General features: G+C 48.5%; 1 protein-coding gene across 8 annotated transcripts in view; it reads left to right on the top strand.

Moving 5' to 3' along the window:
* The window catches only part of CAMTA1 (calmodulin binding transcription activator 1), a 298,061-nt gene that overhangs the window by 154,308 nt on the left and 128,299 nt on the right, over positions 1-15,454 (top strand). For all 8 annotated transcript variants that reach the window (XR_012838575.1, XM_075773313.1, XM_075773314.1 and 5 more), the window contains one exon: positions 10,860-10,931. Coding sequence is in view for 7 of the 8 variants with exons in the window: in XM_075773313.1 (XP_075629428.1) it covers positions 10,860-10,931 (72 nt within the window). In the remaining variant the exon portion in view is untranslated. The remainder of the gene's footprint in view (positions 1-10,859; positions 10,932-15,454) is intronic.

Below are 15,454 nucleotides of genomic sequence, written 5' to 3'. Positions count from 1 at the left end.
ACCTATCTTCATTAACCTCTGCCAAATCTGTTTGGTCTCAGCCCCCCCTAACAGCTGAGAGGACCAACACAGACATTAATAGTTCGTACAGGTTTGCACCTGGTTTTCCATTTATGTTGTGGTAGACATGATTAAAGCCTTTGAGTAAAATCGCAGCTAAATCCTGTCATAGCCTAGCCCTTTTTTTGTTGTTGTTGCTTTTTTCTCTTATTACGATTTTAGGCATTTCTGTGACATATTTTTATTGCCAGATTAGGAGGAAAACACTTGACTTGTTTGCAACGTTCTCATTATATTGTCTTTATAACATTTCTAAAAGAGAATAAATATAAAATACTTCTGTGTGTTGTGGTCATATTTCAGTCTGACGTTAATACGCTCCACGATTTTCCAGCTCGCAATTCTTCTAACCTTGTGGTGACAGTCACGAAACCCTCGTACCTGGGGAAACGTGCGGCGCACAAGCTGCTGGAGTTGAGGCGACGCGTGGGGACGCTGAGCGTGGGTCTCGGGGGCAGCTGGGTGGGAGCAGGAGGTGGAGGTGAGACCATCCACCTCTCCCAGAGCCTCTTCTAGTAAGGAACCCTTGCTATGAGGAGGCTTTGGGCAACGTGGTCTAGTGGAGGGTGTCCCTGCCAATGGCAGGGGGGGTTGGAACTAGATGATCTTTGAGGTCCCTTCCAACCCAAACTATTCTATGACTCTATTGCAAAAGGGTAGTTTCGGTTCAATTTAAATTTGTTCGGCCTTGTTTCCTAAACTTTTGTTTCTTTGTCTTTCTCACCTAGGCTAGTCACTAAGTAGGCAATTCTCTCCATGAATATTTTTGGTAAAGGTATTTAGTTACTGTGAACTTTTTGCCTTAGTTTTTTTTTTAAAATAAACCAAACAAGCTGTGCTCCAGCTCTGCCATGGCAATGTGTTTTTTCTGGTCCTCTCTTTATGCCACCTCCAGCTTTTCAGCTGCAGACACCAGGTCTGTTTGTTTCTTTTTATGTCTGGTTTCCTTCCTCTCTCTGGCATCCCTCGAGTACGCATCTGAGACGCAGATCGTCTCCCTTCGCCCTGGCATTGCACGGTTGTCACATGAAGCGGTGTGCAAGCTGTGGCTGTGCAATCCTTTCCAGAGCCCTTGTTGCCCTCCAAGAGACGTTCCTCCATCTTGGAGAAATGGTTATGCAGATGCTTGTTTTCCTTGAAGGGGGTTCATCTTCCCAAAACATCCTGTTCCTTCTGCGTGACGACCCTGCCGGCGCTGCCTGCTCTTCCATGCTCCTTTGGTCACTTGTAACTTTTGTTTGCAGCAATTCCCCATTTGTCATCAGATCGCTGATGCAAAGATTTAATAGTGCTGGGCTTCAGTTCCTGAAGACCAAGATCAGGAGACTCTGGTCTTAATTTCCAGTGAGCGGCCATGAGATGAGGCTTGGCAGCAGGACAGCTGTGGCTTATTTTGAAGCAATATTGACTGGTGTATTCGCAAGATGCCAGTTATCTTAGTATCCAGAGCCAGTTCATGATGAATGCCTGTTTCTCTGTCATAAAGTTCAGATGTATCTTGTCTGCCAGCGAAGAGGGGTACTTCCCCTTAAACTTCTCTTTCATGGAAGAGAAGATGATGTTATTCTTGAGATTTGGATGTTTTACATTTTGGGGGGTTTATCATGTCATTCAGAGCATCCACAAGAGTAGCATCAGAGCAGTGTTCATACTGCATGGCCTCTCTCCTAGATCATCCTCCTAGAAATCAGTGATTTGTACTCAACCTTGCTCTTACCCATCGTCTGAAACATCTCCCAGGTCTCCAGAAAACCCTGGAGATGTTTCTAGAATATTCAAGCTGGCAGTCGCCAAGCCGTGGGGATCTGTGGTACAGGAAAGCGATGGGCAGGAGTTACGTTGGAGCAGGATGCCCGGCTGGGTTATCACCTGGTTCGGAGTGGTCCAGCGGCCTCCAGGATCCCTGACTGCATTATCAAGGTCATGCCCCATGGGGGTTTTTTCCTTATGATTGACAGGTTTCGGGTTTGGTAATGAGGTGAGTAGTGTGAAGGAAGCTCTTTGTGTCAGATTAGGAGGTGGTTTGAAAAGGATATTTCGTGACTAATTTGCTGTGACTGCTGGCCCTAAGGAAACTTTCAGCTCCTGGAAAGCTCGTAATCCCGCCGAGGATCCCATGCATGCTCCCCGCTTGAATTGTCCCCGAGGGAAATCGCGGCGTTTTCCTCCTGGCTCTCACAACTTTGTCCCTATCCAGGCAGCATCCCTCCCGTACGGTTCTCACCAGGGCCGGGGTGATTAAGCACTTAAAGTGATTAATCAAATTTCTTGTGATGAGAACTACTGTCATTCATTAATCTGAATGGGATTATAAATAAGAGTTGGCAGATAGGGGAGACAAACATGTTGACAGATAGACCCGCTGCTTTGAATACAAATTACACCGCTGCATCTGGAGGGTTTTCACTCCTGGCAGCCTCGGGATATAGCTTCCCTAAAGGTAAAATTAGACTGAGATTAAGGTATCCCCATCTTAATAAAGAAATACGCGTTATGAACAGGCAGCTGCTGCAGGTGGGCGTGCGGGGCTACATGCCAATGATCTACAGCAGGACTGGGTTGTGGATTTTGTTTCTTACGTAATTCATGGAAGATTTTATGAGGTTAGTTTTAGTCAAAACTCAAGGATAACCCAGTTGCAAGTGCATGGCTAATATCAATTCGAGGAATCAAGTAGCAGGCTAGCGTGGGCAGCTCCCATTGAATCGTCTTGCAGTTGACAGCATCACAAATAACAGAAAATTCCTATCAAATGTTGTGCTTGTAGAGACATTGTCTAACGTTCGCTTTTTGGAGAAATAGCACCTTGTGCTTTTCACCTCATGCTTTAGCACAGGACGTGGTTTAGGCGACTTAGGAAAGACATTGAACCCCACTGGCTGCAGCATGGCTGGAGTTCCACCGCCGGGGATTAGGTGGCCCTGCGAGTCGTTGCTCTTGGTGCAGAGCAGCAGGCAGGATTGCTGCAGAGCACGCTGAGATTAAACCTATCGTTTCTTGTTGAACTGGCCTCATGCATTTCTTTTCATAAATATTTAAAGAATTGTTAGTAAAAGAATTACCAGTACAAAAAATTAAGGGTCTGATAGCTGGTGCGTCCCCCTGTCCTCTTTCTCTCCAACGTGGCACCTCTCCCTGCATCGCCTGCATGGTGAACTTCAGCAACAGCGCACCAACCTCCTCGGGTTTCGGGCTGGGGAAAAAACCCAGCTATGTGTTAAAAGAGGAAATGTCGCTATCCTTCAGTATCAAACAGGTAACGCGGTTTAGCATCTCTTCCATGCATCAATGTATTACATACAGAGTCTAAAGGGTAGACCTACGGGCAATAGCATTCACTGGAAAAATCAAGGGAAGATGCTAAAATGCATCACCTCGTGTGCAGATTTCTGACCATTAGCCCATGTCCTTAGAAACGGTTCTTCTAACAGTAAGAAAGTTAACATCCGCAATCCTTGCAGTGACTGCAGAGCTCCACAGACGGAAAACAGAGTTTGAAAAAGAACCCATTAAACATTTAAATATTTCATTAAATATTGAACTTTTCAAAAATTGCTTTCTAACAAGTCCTGAGGTAAACAGAACGATATTTGATAACAACAGCTACCAGAAGTGACAAGGTCCTGCAACGAATAGAGCTTGGCTCTAGAGTTTGAGGCTGTGGTAACCTCTCTTCCCTTGATTAACCATCAAACAAGGTCCCTGGGCTCAGTCCAGAAACTATTATCTAGGTATAACTGCTGGTGACATCAAGGGCATCAGGAGGGTTTGAAACACGTCAAGAAAAGAGCCAGTAGGATTAAAACCAGAATTCTTGCAGCAGGCGGAATGCCCGAGCGGCGGCCAGTGCTTCGCTGCTGCAAAGGGGTACGCTGTGATGCTGCAGCCGTGCCAGATGCAGCCCAAAAATGAAGGGTTGGATTCTCCGGAGTTTTGCAACCACATAGAAATTTTAAGGTATTTTTGTGATCTGCTGTCAGTATGTAGGGACCCGAACTGGCAAACTATAAGCAATTGCTTAAGTTTTTGTTGACATTGATAAAAGGCAAACTGTGCCAACAGTGCAGATCAGTGCTGGGATCTGAGCACGTTTTTTGCACTTTGCTGAATCAAAGTTGCTATCTATAAACGTCAGAGGAAAATCCCACCTGTCTAACATCTCTGTTTCACTAAGATCAGAGTGAGAAAACATGTTTAGCAGTGTTTTATTTGAAGATTTGCTGCAGTAATGGGAAATTTTGGATGCCTCCCTACATTATGATGCTTTTTTCCCCGTTTTAGATCAGAATAAGACCTCCAGGTGCAGCCCCCCCGGGTGATTCTCAGCGCTGCCGGGTTCAGCCACGGTTATTTCCCTATTGTAAAATGCTGAACCGTGGCCAATCCGTACGGCGAAACGTTGAGGTCGGTTTCTTGTTGCGTCCCCCCCAATTTGGTGTTGCTGTGCATCGCTCTGCCCTGCGAGAGTTGTCAAAACCCGCTTCTCCGCTCGCTTGGCCGAGCCCCCATCATTGCTCCCCCCTCCCCAGCCGCATCTCACTGCCGCGGGAGGAGAAGTAAGATTGATGGCATTAGGTTCCCTGTGCGTGGTGTTGGCATCGAGTCAGGGGGTTTTATAGCAGCACGTTGGCTTTTCTCGCTGAATTTTGATTAATGGAGCAGGCGGGAGCCGCTGCTGTCTCCCAGCTCCTGCGGCTGACAGGGGCGAGCCTAATCTGATGTTTAAATGGATTTGGAACGTGTCCGTGCCTTTAGCATCCCTGTCCTGAAGGAAGGACCATCTGCTACAAGATAACCTGATCTCGGAGGGTGCTTACTTCAGGTCTGTTTGAAAAGAGAGGTGACACACATAAAATTTGAGGGTTTTCCCTGATGCTTGCTAATTTGGTGGCCAAGAGGCAGCTCACGTTAGAGACTTGGCTTTTAGTTGCCTTGCTTTTCCACAGTTTTGTGAGTACTTGTTACGGACGCAGATGGAAAATGGCTCCTGCATGTAAAACAAATGCGTTACTACAAACAGCTAACAAATTCCTCTGATCGTGATTTGTATGAAAGCCAGAGAAATGGGATTTCAAGAAGTTTGGATAGTGTCTCTGATGGGATATGAAAAAAATTGGTGAAAAGAACCAGTAATGGTGGCATCTATATGAACAGATCACGGAAAAGTCTGCAGTGGGGATGGGAGAGTGGGTTTTGTTGTTGCATTTTGGCTGATATCTCTGAAACAGGTTACTGCATCGATGGGCACTGATATGAGAACTTACAAGCTGTTTTTCCATTTTTCCCTTCCACATCTAAGAAACCTGTAGCGGATGCAGCCTGCGTGCTATCGCATGGCTGCAGTTCCCGCCTTGTACCTTTCCCGGTGCGGTGCGTGGCTGCGCAGGGAACGGGCAGGCTGAGGCTAAGGGCAGAGCTTGGCTGGGCTCAGATACAGCCGCTAATTTAGACCTGTACCCTATTATCAGGATGATGAGAAGAACGAACCTAACACCTCATTCGGCTTTCCCCGGAGGTTTGATCCACGGCAGCAGCGCTGCCGCTGCAAGCAGAATGCTGTTCCCTGATGGAAATTGGTGGAGGAGCTCTGAAGTCGTCGGTGTAATTACAGAAGGCGATCCCGCGCAGTACGGTGCTGTACCGGGGTGTGATTAGCTGCTAGACTTGAGTGCGTGCCGCTCGACACCACCACGAGAGCTAAGGGCAGCGGCGGCGGCTTTCCCTCCTCCTGCACTCCTGGTGTCACAAGCCATTGAAGCGGTTTTTGTCCCCGTCGCGGGTTTGTTAAACGTCGGTATTATGTTCCTACCAGGGGTTTGGATGTCCCGCTGCGGGCCGTGGGAAATGTTACGTTTGATTTTAGGGCAAGCGGCACCAGAAGCAGCTTCCAGCGATGCGCCTGCCTTTGCTCGTCACGCCGTTGCAGAGCAGAGGACTCGGCAGAAGCCGGCACGTGTTGGAGCACGTGTCCAGGCAGCTCGAGGGGCCTGAGGCTTCCCTCGCGGCGGGTGTTTGGTGGCCGTTGCTTCTAGGGCTTCTAGCTTCTACCATGCCTCGGGTGGCTGCAGGCAGCAGTCCTTTCTTTTGCAGGTTGGCTTGATTCAGGAGCCTTTTCCTAAGGATTTTCATATCCTCTATTTATATGATTTCATGCTTTTTTCGGTTTTTTAAACCATGTTTTGGATTTCATTTGTCTGGTAGTCAAATTCCATTATTTGGAGCATTTTTTTACTGCTGTTGCCATGAACACGTTCGTTTGAAAAGACTATTTGTTTAGGGCTCTCGGTGCAAATCCCGTGCCGTTCGGGTTCGCACGGGGAACACGTGCCTTTTCTTGGCAATGTTCGTTCCTCCCTCTCTTTCCTCTCCAAAAGGAACAAGGAGGATCTGAAAAACTGGCTGGCGGGGAGAAGGACGCCAACACAGCTGCCCCTTGGGAGGAGGGGGACACCGCCGGTGCTCTGGGGGTTGCTGTTCGGGAAAGGCACCGTGCCAGGAGCCGTGCACCCGTGGCACCGAGCAAGGAGCCTGGTCCATCCCTGTAAGCCCGCGGGCAGAGGGCACGGTCCTTCTCCCAAAACAGCTGTACGGATCCTGCTTGTGATGTCTGCGGGCTGCTGGGGTATTGGAAGTGGAAACCTTACACCATAACATTACTCGAGTATGTTTTAATAATTTAGAGCCACAGGTCTTACGTGGTTTGTTCCCTAAAGATTGATTTAGCTTCTTATTAAGGGAATTGGGAATTCAGTGTGAAAAACTGAACAAAATCTAGATGGTTTTTATTTTATTTTTTTAAATATCCACTAGTGTAACTCACTGGGGAGAAGCATTTCAAAGCCTGTCCAACCCTATCTTGAATTTTTGATTCTCTTGCTTTCCTATTTCGGTCCCCAAGGTGTTCTTGTTAAGGAAGAACACCTCAGCATTATTGTATTATTTTTAAATAAGCCACAATCACTTTAAGGAGCTCAGGATAAAAAAAATTCCACTAATACTTTGATTTCCACCCCGTCCGGTTTTCAGAAGTCTGATAACGCAAGATGTAGACTGCATATAAATGGAGGGGTAGGCACTTGTAATTGAACAACTCTCCCCCTCTGCCCAGAGAAGGCCCTTTTCCCTTTAATTATCCATCGATTTCAAAGAGGTGCAAGATGAAGTGGAGCTGGCAGGACCCAGCTCTCCGGGAGCAGCGTGGGGCTGCAGCGGAGGTGCTTACAGCCACGAACTTCTGGAGGCAGGTACAGATTTTGCGTTCGGGGGAGCTGCGCGGGTCGCCGCTCTCGGCTGGTTTGTCAGCACAGAGAGGGATCCCCCGCCGCTGCAGGACTTCAGGACAGCGTCTGTGCGCCCTCCGGCTCTGAACGCTGTGTCATTTGCAAGGACAAGCGCACCCCTCCCTGAACGGCGACCACGTGCTGCGGGAACCGATGCTGCAGCGCTGGACCGTGCCGACGCCGCCGTGGACATCCCCGTCCTGCCGCAGCAGCGGGGACGGCGGTGATCCCCGCGGGCCGGTGTCCGCGTCCCTCGGCCGGTGCCGCTTGGGGCTTCGCCGGGGCAGAGGCTGGTGCTGGCTCCCCCGCCGCAGGGCTCCCGTGGGACGTGGCAGCCGCTCGCGCCTCGGCCTCTGTTCTCGAAACAGAAGTCGATAAGCTGCTGAAGTGGCATTTCTCCTCAGACGCTTCAGAAATGCCGTTTCTTTTCTCCTGGAGATTTTGTGAACTTAAAAGAGAATCATGAAAAAAAATGTTCTCCCCTGTCCAGCCCATTACTTCAGCCTGCTCAGGACAGAATTAACCTTGGCAAGCCTTCCAGAGGAGAGAGTCATTCTAACCTTAAAAATCTGCTGATTAAAGCTGGTTTCAGGAATTCGATTTCACTTAATGCGTTGGCTGAGCGCCCAGCCTGGCATTAACATAGCCACAGACACACAGGCCTCCGCGTTCTTTACCTCCCCGATTAAAAAAAAAAAAAAAAAAAAAAGAAACCCCAGCTAATGAAACCCCTTTTGCCTGTTTTGAGCAAGAATTCATTTTAAAGACTCCTCTAGCTCAAGGCATTAAGCGTGCCCTGGTTACCTGTCTCCTAAGGCCAGCCAGGGAGGTAATTCCATTCTCCTAATTAGTTGCAGCGTTGTGTGTGAGTCCTGTGCGGAGGAACTCGCCTCTACGCACCCTCTCGCTGTAACGCCGCGTGCGCTGTGCCACCAAACCGCGGGGTTTGTGTCATCTAACAGCGCTTCGCTCGTTAACCTTGAAAATCCTCCAAAACAATGAAGCTCTGATTTCTAAGGTTTCTATTTATATCTTAAATATTTCTTTATGCCTTTTTATCCCACAATTAATGTAGTTTTTATTGCTGCCATCACTCATCTTGTCTTTACCCCAGAAGCTGGGTTTCCAGGGTCCGTCTCTCCCGCCGCAGTGCATTTCTCTGCAGCCCTGTTGTCTCTCGGTGCAAGCGCACGGTGCCCGTGAGGAAGAGTTCCCCGCTGTCTCTCCCGGGCTGGGGGGTTTGCTTACGCCTGGATCTCCTTCACCCCAGCTGCCCGAGTTAGGACATCCAGCCCCAGAAGGTCAATCCAGAACTAGATTCCCATGTTGTGCCGCATGGGGGGAAAAAGAAAAGAAAAATAAAAAACCCACAACACTTCTGTATTCTGGATGCTTTGTAGATTCTGTGAACCGTTATGAGTTTTCTTAATGGTTTGCTGAAATGTTGAAAACCGGTTTTGTGGAGGTAGGATGCTTTTATGTAATTCCGTATCGACGCCTCTAGAATTACATGCGAGACAGATCTGGAGATACAGAGCAGCTTTCCTACGTACTAGTGCAGGGAGCCACAAGGAGCTCAGCATCAGTGCTCGTCGTTATTTTATGCTTTAATCACGGTGAAGTTTCGATTGACTTCACAGCAAATCGGGGTTGTGAAGCAAGCGGACTGTGCTGATCTTGATATATCTTGACTCGTATCGCGTGAGGCTCTGTGGGTGTTGCGGAGGCTGCTCCAGCGGCATGCTCCAGACCAGCTTTCCCGTCCTCGCTGGGAAGCTGGTCGGACTGGGAGATGCTGCACCTACCAAGCTGCTTTCTGAAGCAGGGGGACCAGCCCTAAGTCAGCAGAACCCAACACAGAAGACCTTTTAACGCAGCCCCCGGTGCCGCGCAGGCAGGAGTCGCTGTCAGGGATTATCTTAAACAAACGGCGTCTGCTTTTCCCCAGGCTGAGTGGTGGGATTTAAATGTTAAGCTTTTCTTTGGATTATTTTCTGCAGGTTTTCTTTTTCCTCTCTGCTTTTTTTTGAGTGTGGAATGTACCCTTGACACGTTTAAAAACATTATTAATCTTTCTCATTTGTATTTTAAAAATAACTTGGTGATAGCAGCCAGCAGTCCTTAAATCCTTTCTAATTCAAGCCGACCTTGCGAGCGGTGATCTTGGGGAGGAGACGCTGCCGCCGGCCTCCCCATGTGCTCGCCGATAGGCGTGTGTGTTTAACGACACACCTCCGTGCTCGCCCTGTTCCAAGGCACGCTAGTGATGTTGGGGCTGGCAAGCTTGCTGCTTGCAGCGTGTTCCCATAGTTTGCGAGGTGCTTTCCAGAGAGAAGTACTATAAACGAAGACTCACTGGCCCCTTCGGGTTCGTGTGAACGGCCGATGTCCTGCGCTGGGGGATGGCACGGACGGTCACCCCCACCAGCGCCGGTAAAGATGCCATGCGTCAGCCTTTGCATCCATATCTGCAAAAACAGGTATTCGAGTCAACTGGGGTGGTGATTTAGCGATCAGTTTTTTCCAGTCCCATCCACTTAGGTCCCACTTAACATGGTTTAAAGTCTTGCTGAAGTCTGGACGGAGCCAGGGCCATCCTGTCCTGCAGCTGCCGCGCCCAGGAGGATGCTCGGTGACGATTCCTGCATCCCGGGCTGGTGCGGACGCCCTGGTAGGGCGCAGACAGGGCTGGGAGCGAGCGAAGAGCACGTTAATTGTGAGAGTCGTCAAAATCGATGCAGTCACTGGAGTAAAACAAAAAAGGAAATTCCCCTTAAAAATCCTATGCAGTTGGATTTATTTCTTTTTTCCTCATGTAGTGGCAGAATACTGGTGTGCTTAAAATATACGTGGCCCGCAATCTTTCGGGGGAAATATTGAAGAAAGCTGTGAGCAGATTGCTGGGCTGTTGCAATCTCACATTTAAGGAAAACTAATCACCTTCGGTACGGGAGAATATATCATTACACGCGCACCCATCCCCCATGTGCGCTATATTAAAAGCCATCGGAGTCAGAAAATAATATTGCTTTCTTAATAATAAACAAATCTTGTGGACAGGAATTGTACTGGGATCTTTTAAATTAAAAACAGTTTTGTGTGTTTGGTTTGCGCTGGGCTTAGCTTCCAACTGACAGCGGTGTTGAAAAGTTTTAACATACTGGAAATTCGATTATTTTTTTTCCCTGCAGAAAGAATTCCTTAGCCTTACTGATTTCAGTTAATCAGAGCAGCAGAGTTCATTTACAAAAAAAGAAGCAAAAAAAAAAGCAACTCTGTTTTGGCATTTTGCTGTATAAAATACCTGACAGCAATTTTTTCAGTTTATGGACCTATGTAACCTGTAGCAACGTTTGAAAAAAACGTGGAGGTGCTAGAATCTGGTGTTGTGCGTCACCAGCCCTGAACCAACTTCCGAACAATGTCCTCTGGTTGTGGATTACGTGCTGCCGCCCCCGTCCCTGGGGCGATGGTTTCCTTCGCTAACCCGACTTGCTTTCTCTCTTTTTGTGTCCCTAGTGCTTGTACGGCTGCTACGTCCATTCCTCCATCATCCCCACGTTTCACAGAAGGTGCTACTGGCTTCTGCAGGTAGGACGACGACAAGTTCCTCTGCCCTGGGGGTAACCCGGTCGAGTCGGTCCAGCCATGTTTGACTGTTGCTGGGGAGGTCGGTGGTCCCGTGTTTCATTGTTTGGGGGGATTTTATTTGTCTGAAGGGGATACGGATTTTCTCAGTTGTATGTCTGTGTTCAGAGGTATGGTACGTTTTCTCTAGCAAATATGGAGTTGATCGATGCCAGCTCAAATGTTCGCTAAACAGAGAGTGAGCCCAGGTGAGACTTTTTTTGGGTTTTCAGTTGTGTTTTCCCTTCCTGAAGTGAGGCGGGCACAGGAGCTCGGGAAGCTGACCGCCGTACTGGGAGAGAAATCTGCCCTGTGCTGGGTTTGAATTTGAGGTCAGCCTTGTGGCCAGCTTTCCAGCAGTGGATCTGCTTTCCTTTGGTGGAGTGTTTAGTCTCAAGGGAGTTTTTTGGGGTCGCTCAATGATGTTTTTTCTTCTGGCTGTTGTGGGCACAGTGAAGCACCTGGAGGAGTCGAGCGGACTTTTCCTCTTATTTCTTATATTAAACCTCTGCCGGGTTTGGGTCGTGGCCTGATGCCCCCCTGGGCTCCTTGGGCTGCGGTGGGTGTGCTCGGGTTCCCATGCGGGAGTTTGCCCAGGGTGGGCGTTCGCTGGATGGGGATGCTAAGCCTACATTTGCGGAGCTGTTTGTGTTATTGACTGGTTACCCTTGCTTACAAAGTGGAAGCAATTTCTTTTGTTTTGTTAGAAAACAGCATTTGACACATTGTGATAATGTTATTGTTTTAAAGATTAAACACACGCACACAAACCCCGAAGTCCTGAAAACAAACAGGTCTGAGGAAAGTGACATCTGTTTCAAGACGCAAATGGGAAATAATCCCTTTTTCCCCCTGGTTTTGCAATTGCACTTCCATATTAAAAAAGAAGACACTGCTGCTGTTGCTGCTGCGTGAAAGACACCCCATGACCCACCGAGGACGGTGTCCGCACCGTGGACATAATCAAAGGGAACGTGCACAAAACGTCACCGTTCTCTGTGATGTTGATGTGCATCTCAGCTCTATTTGCATCCTCTGCGTGTAAATGCCACGTGTAAGTAAAGGGGAAAACGCTTCGCTGCAGCGGTGAGAGTGGTATTTCACCTCCATGGAGGAAAGCTGTGACTCCGCGGAAAACACAGCACAACCACGTCGATCTTGCAGACATTTAGTGCTTTTCCCCGCAGTCTCTCAAGGTTCCAACCTGCGTCTGTGGTTGGACACAGTGAGCAGCAGGAAGAGGGGGAGCGGGGGCGTAGGTACGCCTAAAGAAGCCATTAAGCGTTCACGGTTCAGTGTGCTGAACCGAGCAAAACCTCTAAGCTTACGTTCCAGTTTGCCTGGGGCAGCAGACAGCTGCTTGTATCGTTGTTTAGCATCCGTCTCTGCCAGCACCCATGACGGATGGCGTGACACGAGAATTCAAAGGAAACCCTGAATTCTCTCTGCATAACCGCTGGCGTGGCACGGCGGTGCTTCCCGGGCCGGCATCAGCCCTGGGTGTCCCTGTGAAGGCAGAGGGGACCACAGTGGGTGGAATAGCAGGTCACTTGGTTCCTCTGTTCTTGCCTACTCAGGAACAGGAGTTTGGGCTGGGGCTTGGTGAAAGCATCCTCCATCCACTGCCCCGGGAGTTTGGGGAGGTGCCAGTACTGCCCAGGGCTGAAGGGTGCTGCAGGTCCCCCCATCATCACCGGTCTGCCCAGGCGCAGTCACCCCAGGTGCTGGGAGGTTTCCCGCATCCCTGAAGGGCAGCTTGGCTTGTGAAATGTTTTCACATATAAACTGAAAATGTTAAGGAAGGCCCCTGTTTCTGAAGAAATTCAGGGCAGACAGCAGAGTCCTTCCTGTGAGATCCCAAGAAGAACAGACAATGCAAAATCAAACTGCAGAGCTCCATCCTAAAATTGGGCTATCACCTTTAGGGAGGTTTGCTCCCAAACCACAAAGCTTTCTCCATTACCTTCGAAGGAGGATTTTCTAGCTTTGCTCATCTTTCCATCAGGAATCATTTCGCACGATTCCAACCCCTTACCCAGCAGTCTGAGCGATGCTCGTGTAGCCCGAGTGCTCCCCAACCGCAGGCAGTCCCCAGATCCTGCTCCGTTGTAGGCTGGCCAGCCTGTGCTTGTCCCCGCGGAGGTCCTCCCTTCACAGGTCGCCCCTCTTTAACTGTGAGCTTTATATTTCTTTTTATTTTTGTTGCATGCTATCTCAAATTGTTGCTGGACTTGGCTGTGTGGCAGTTAGCAAGGTTATACCTAATGAGTTGCGTTGCAGCACCATAGGATCGTCTTACCTGCACCCTGAGGTCTGGCTTGTCCACATTCGAGGGGTGTGTGTCGATGTTTAGGTATCTGTGCTCTGATAATTGCTTTGGATTGCAATGAGTGGATGGGCAGTACGTTTCTTATGAGCCCATTTGTAAAATGTGATGCAGGATATCTCATCGCAGATGCAGTTCGCTGGCATTCAGGAGCAAGGACATGTTGTGCCTTCGCTGTGGGAGGAATAGGGGTCTGTGATTCATGACAGCATCTCCCAGGCATAAATGGGCATCCTTCAATCATGCGCTCAAGGTTGTGCAGCCGGAGAGAAAAGAGCTGGCCAAGAACCGATGATGCTTTTCTAACATCTGCACAACGTTTCTGTTCAGCTCCACAGTGAATTTGGGGCAAGTGAAACCAGGAGAGAGGGAGAAGGTATTTTGTGCCTCTCCTTCAGAGTTTTCCACTTCGACACCATCCGATAAATGACTTTCATGCTCCAAAACAGGTACAGACACAGCAATGTTTAATCTCCAGCAAAAGGTTTGGCTTTTTAGTTCACAGAGGCAAATGGGTGATTTTCACTTTTTTAGAGAGTCATGTAGTACCTTCCTGGGATATGGAGCGCTCTGCCTGCGAGTCTCTGGTCAATAGGAAGTAAGTACAATCAGTCTGGGATGCCGCCTGTGTTTTATGGGATGATCTTCCTCCAAATCCTATTGTCAGGTTAGATATTGATTGAAAATCCCCACACAATTGTTCTTGATCTTTTCTGACTGGCGTTTGCAGCATAAAGGCCGCGGCTCAAACAAGCCAGAGAGACTCGCGGTCTCTCTTGTGCATTTATACTGTGCTGTAGCCATTAATTATATGGTGGTCTCTGATTTCTTACTTAAACAACTTTACGCTGTCATTTATGATTGACACAACATGCCTTCTCCCTGAAGGCTAGTCAAAGGGATAAGAAATGAAAATCGTCATTGAAGCCGTCATCGAAACCATCAGCTTGAACCGTCCGCAGGCAAAACGCAGTTTTCTCGGTCCCTGCTATGAGGAATTATCCTGCCATAGAAGGCACCACAGCTGGGCTCTCCTCCTCCCTGTTCTGAAGGGGTTTACTTTTTTTGAGACGTTTTAAGCTTTCTTCATAATGGATTTTAAACGCCCAAACACCTTTAATTTTTTTTAGTAGATGTAATTGCTGAGCAAGCATTGTAGTGTCTCTGCAGGAGACGATCCATCCCTGGGCGCTGGCAGCCTCTCACATGGACCTCTTGGAGCTGAGTGAAGGAAGCATGACCGTGGTGGTGGTGTTTTCCTATGTTGGGTTCTCATATTTTTCTTTTGCTTTTCTGATTTCTAGAAATAGAAGATGATGCTCTGAGTGACAAGCAAAGATAGGGCTGATGCAGATGACCTCTACAAGGGGTGCTAGGGAGGATTCTTCAGTAGCACTTTTTTGTATTTATTTTTTTGCATTATCCATTAGCTTCCTGAAAGCAGCAGTGCCCCAGCTGTCGGCAGTTAGCCAGGCGCAGGACGGTGCTGCTGAAGCCTTTTCAGGTGTGAGGTGGGAGCCGTGGCAGGTCCCGGGTTTGTTGGCTCGTCTGCCAGCAGGACGTGCCTGCACAAGCGCCCGCGCCGCGCGGGGTTAGACCTTCAGAATGGCACCAGATTGTCTGACAACGCAAAAAGAAGAAAGAAAACCTGTTGGTGCTCACAATGACTAACGCACGGGAAATGCGGATTCTCAGATACAGACAATTTTCAAACATTGGCCCGGCTGAGTAGCAAAATGCAGCATTCCCCTCTGTGGATTGGTAATTGGCACCCCAGGAATTTAAAATTAATCTAGCTGCCAGGCTCCTGGGACTGGCTGCTCTTTGCGAAGGGTATCGGAGGCGGGCTTCACCTTTACCCATTACCAGCGATCCATCTCTTGTTCTCTTCCACGCTTGTGCCGTACAGCTGGAGACTCAGAGTGTGTTGGACAATCATCGTTTTCCATCCTGCCTTTAGCAGATTCTGGTATCTTTTTATAGAGCTGGTGTTAAGGTGCTGTGGTTATGGGAAGTAGTACATTAAAAAAAAGTGTTGCCCTTTTTCTTAATTCAGAAGTACATAAACTGTGCTATAGGATCATGCTAAAAACTTTCTGTGAATTTAGACAGCGGCTAAAGATTAGTTCTTCGTGGCACAGGACAGAACTTCTCATATTGC

Source organism: Balearica regulorum, chromosome 21, assembly GCF_011004875.1.
Source record: "Balearica regulorum gibbericeps isolate bBalReg1 chromosome 21, bBalReg1.pri, whole genome shotgun sequence".
NCBI classification, from domain to species: Eukaryota; Metazoa; Chordata; class Aves; order Gruiformes; family Gruidae; genus Balearica; species Balearica regulorum.
Note: the sequence above shows the minus strand (reverse complement) of the source record. Positions and strands in the feature narration are given on the sequence as shown.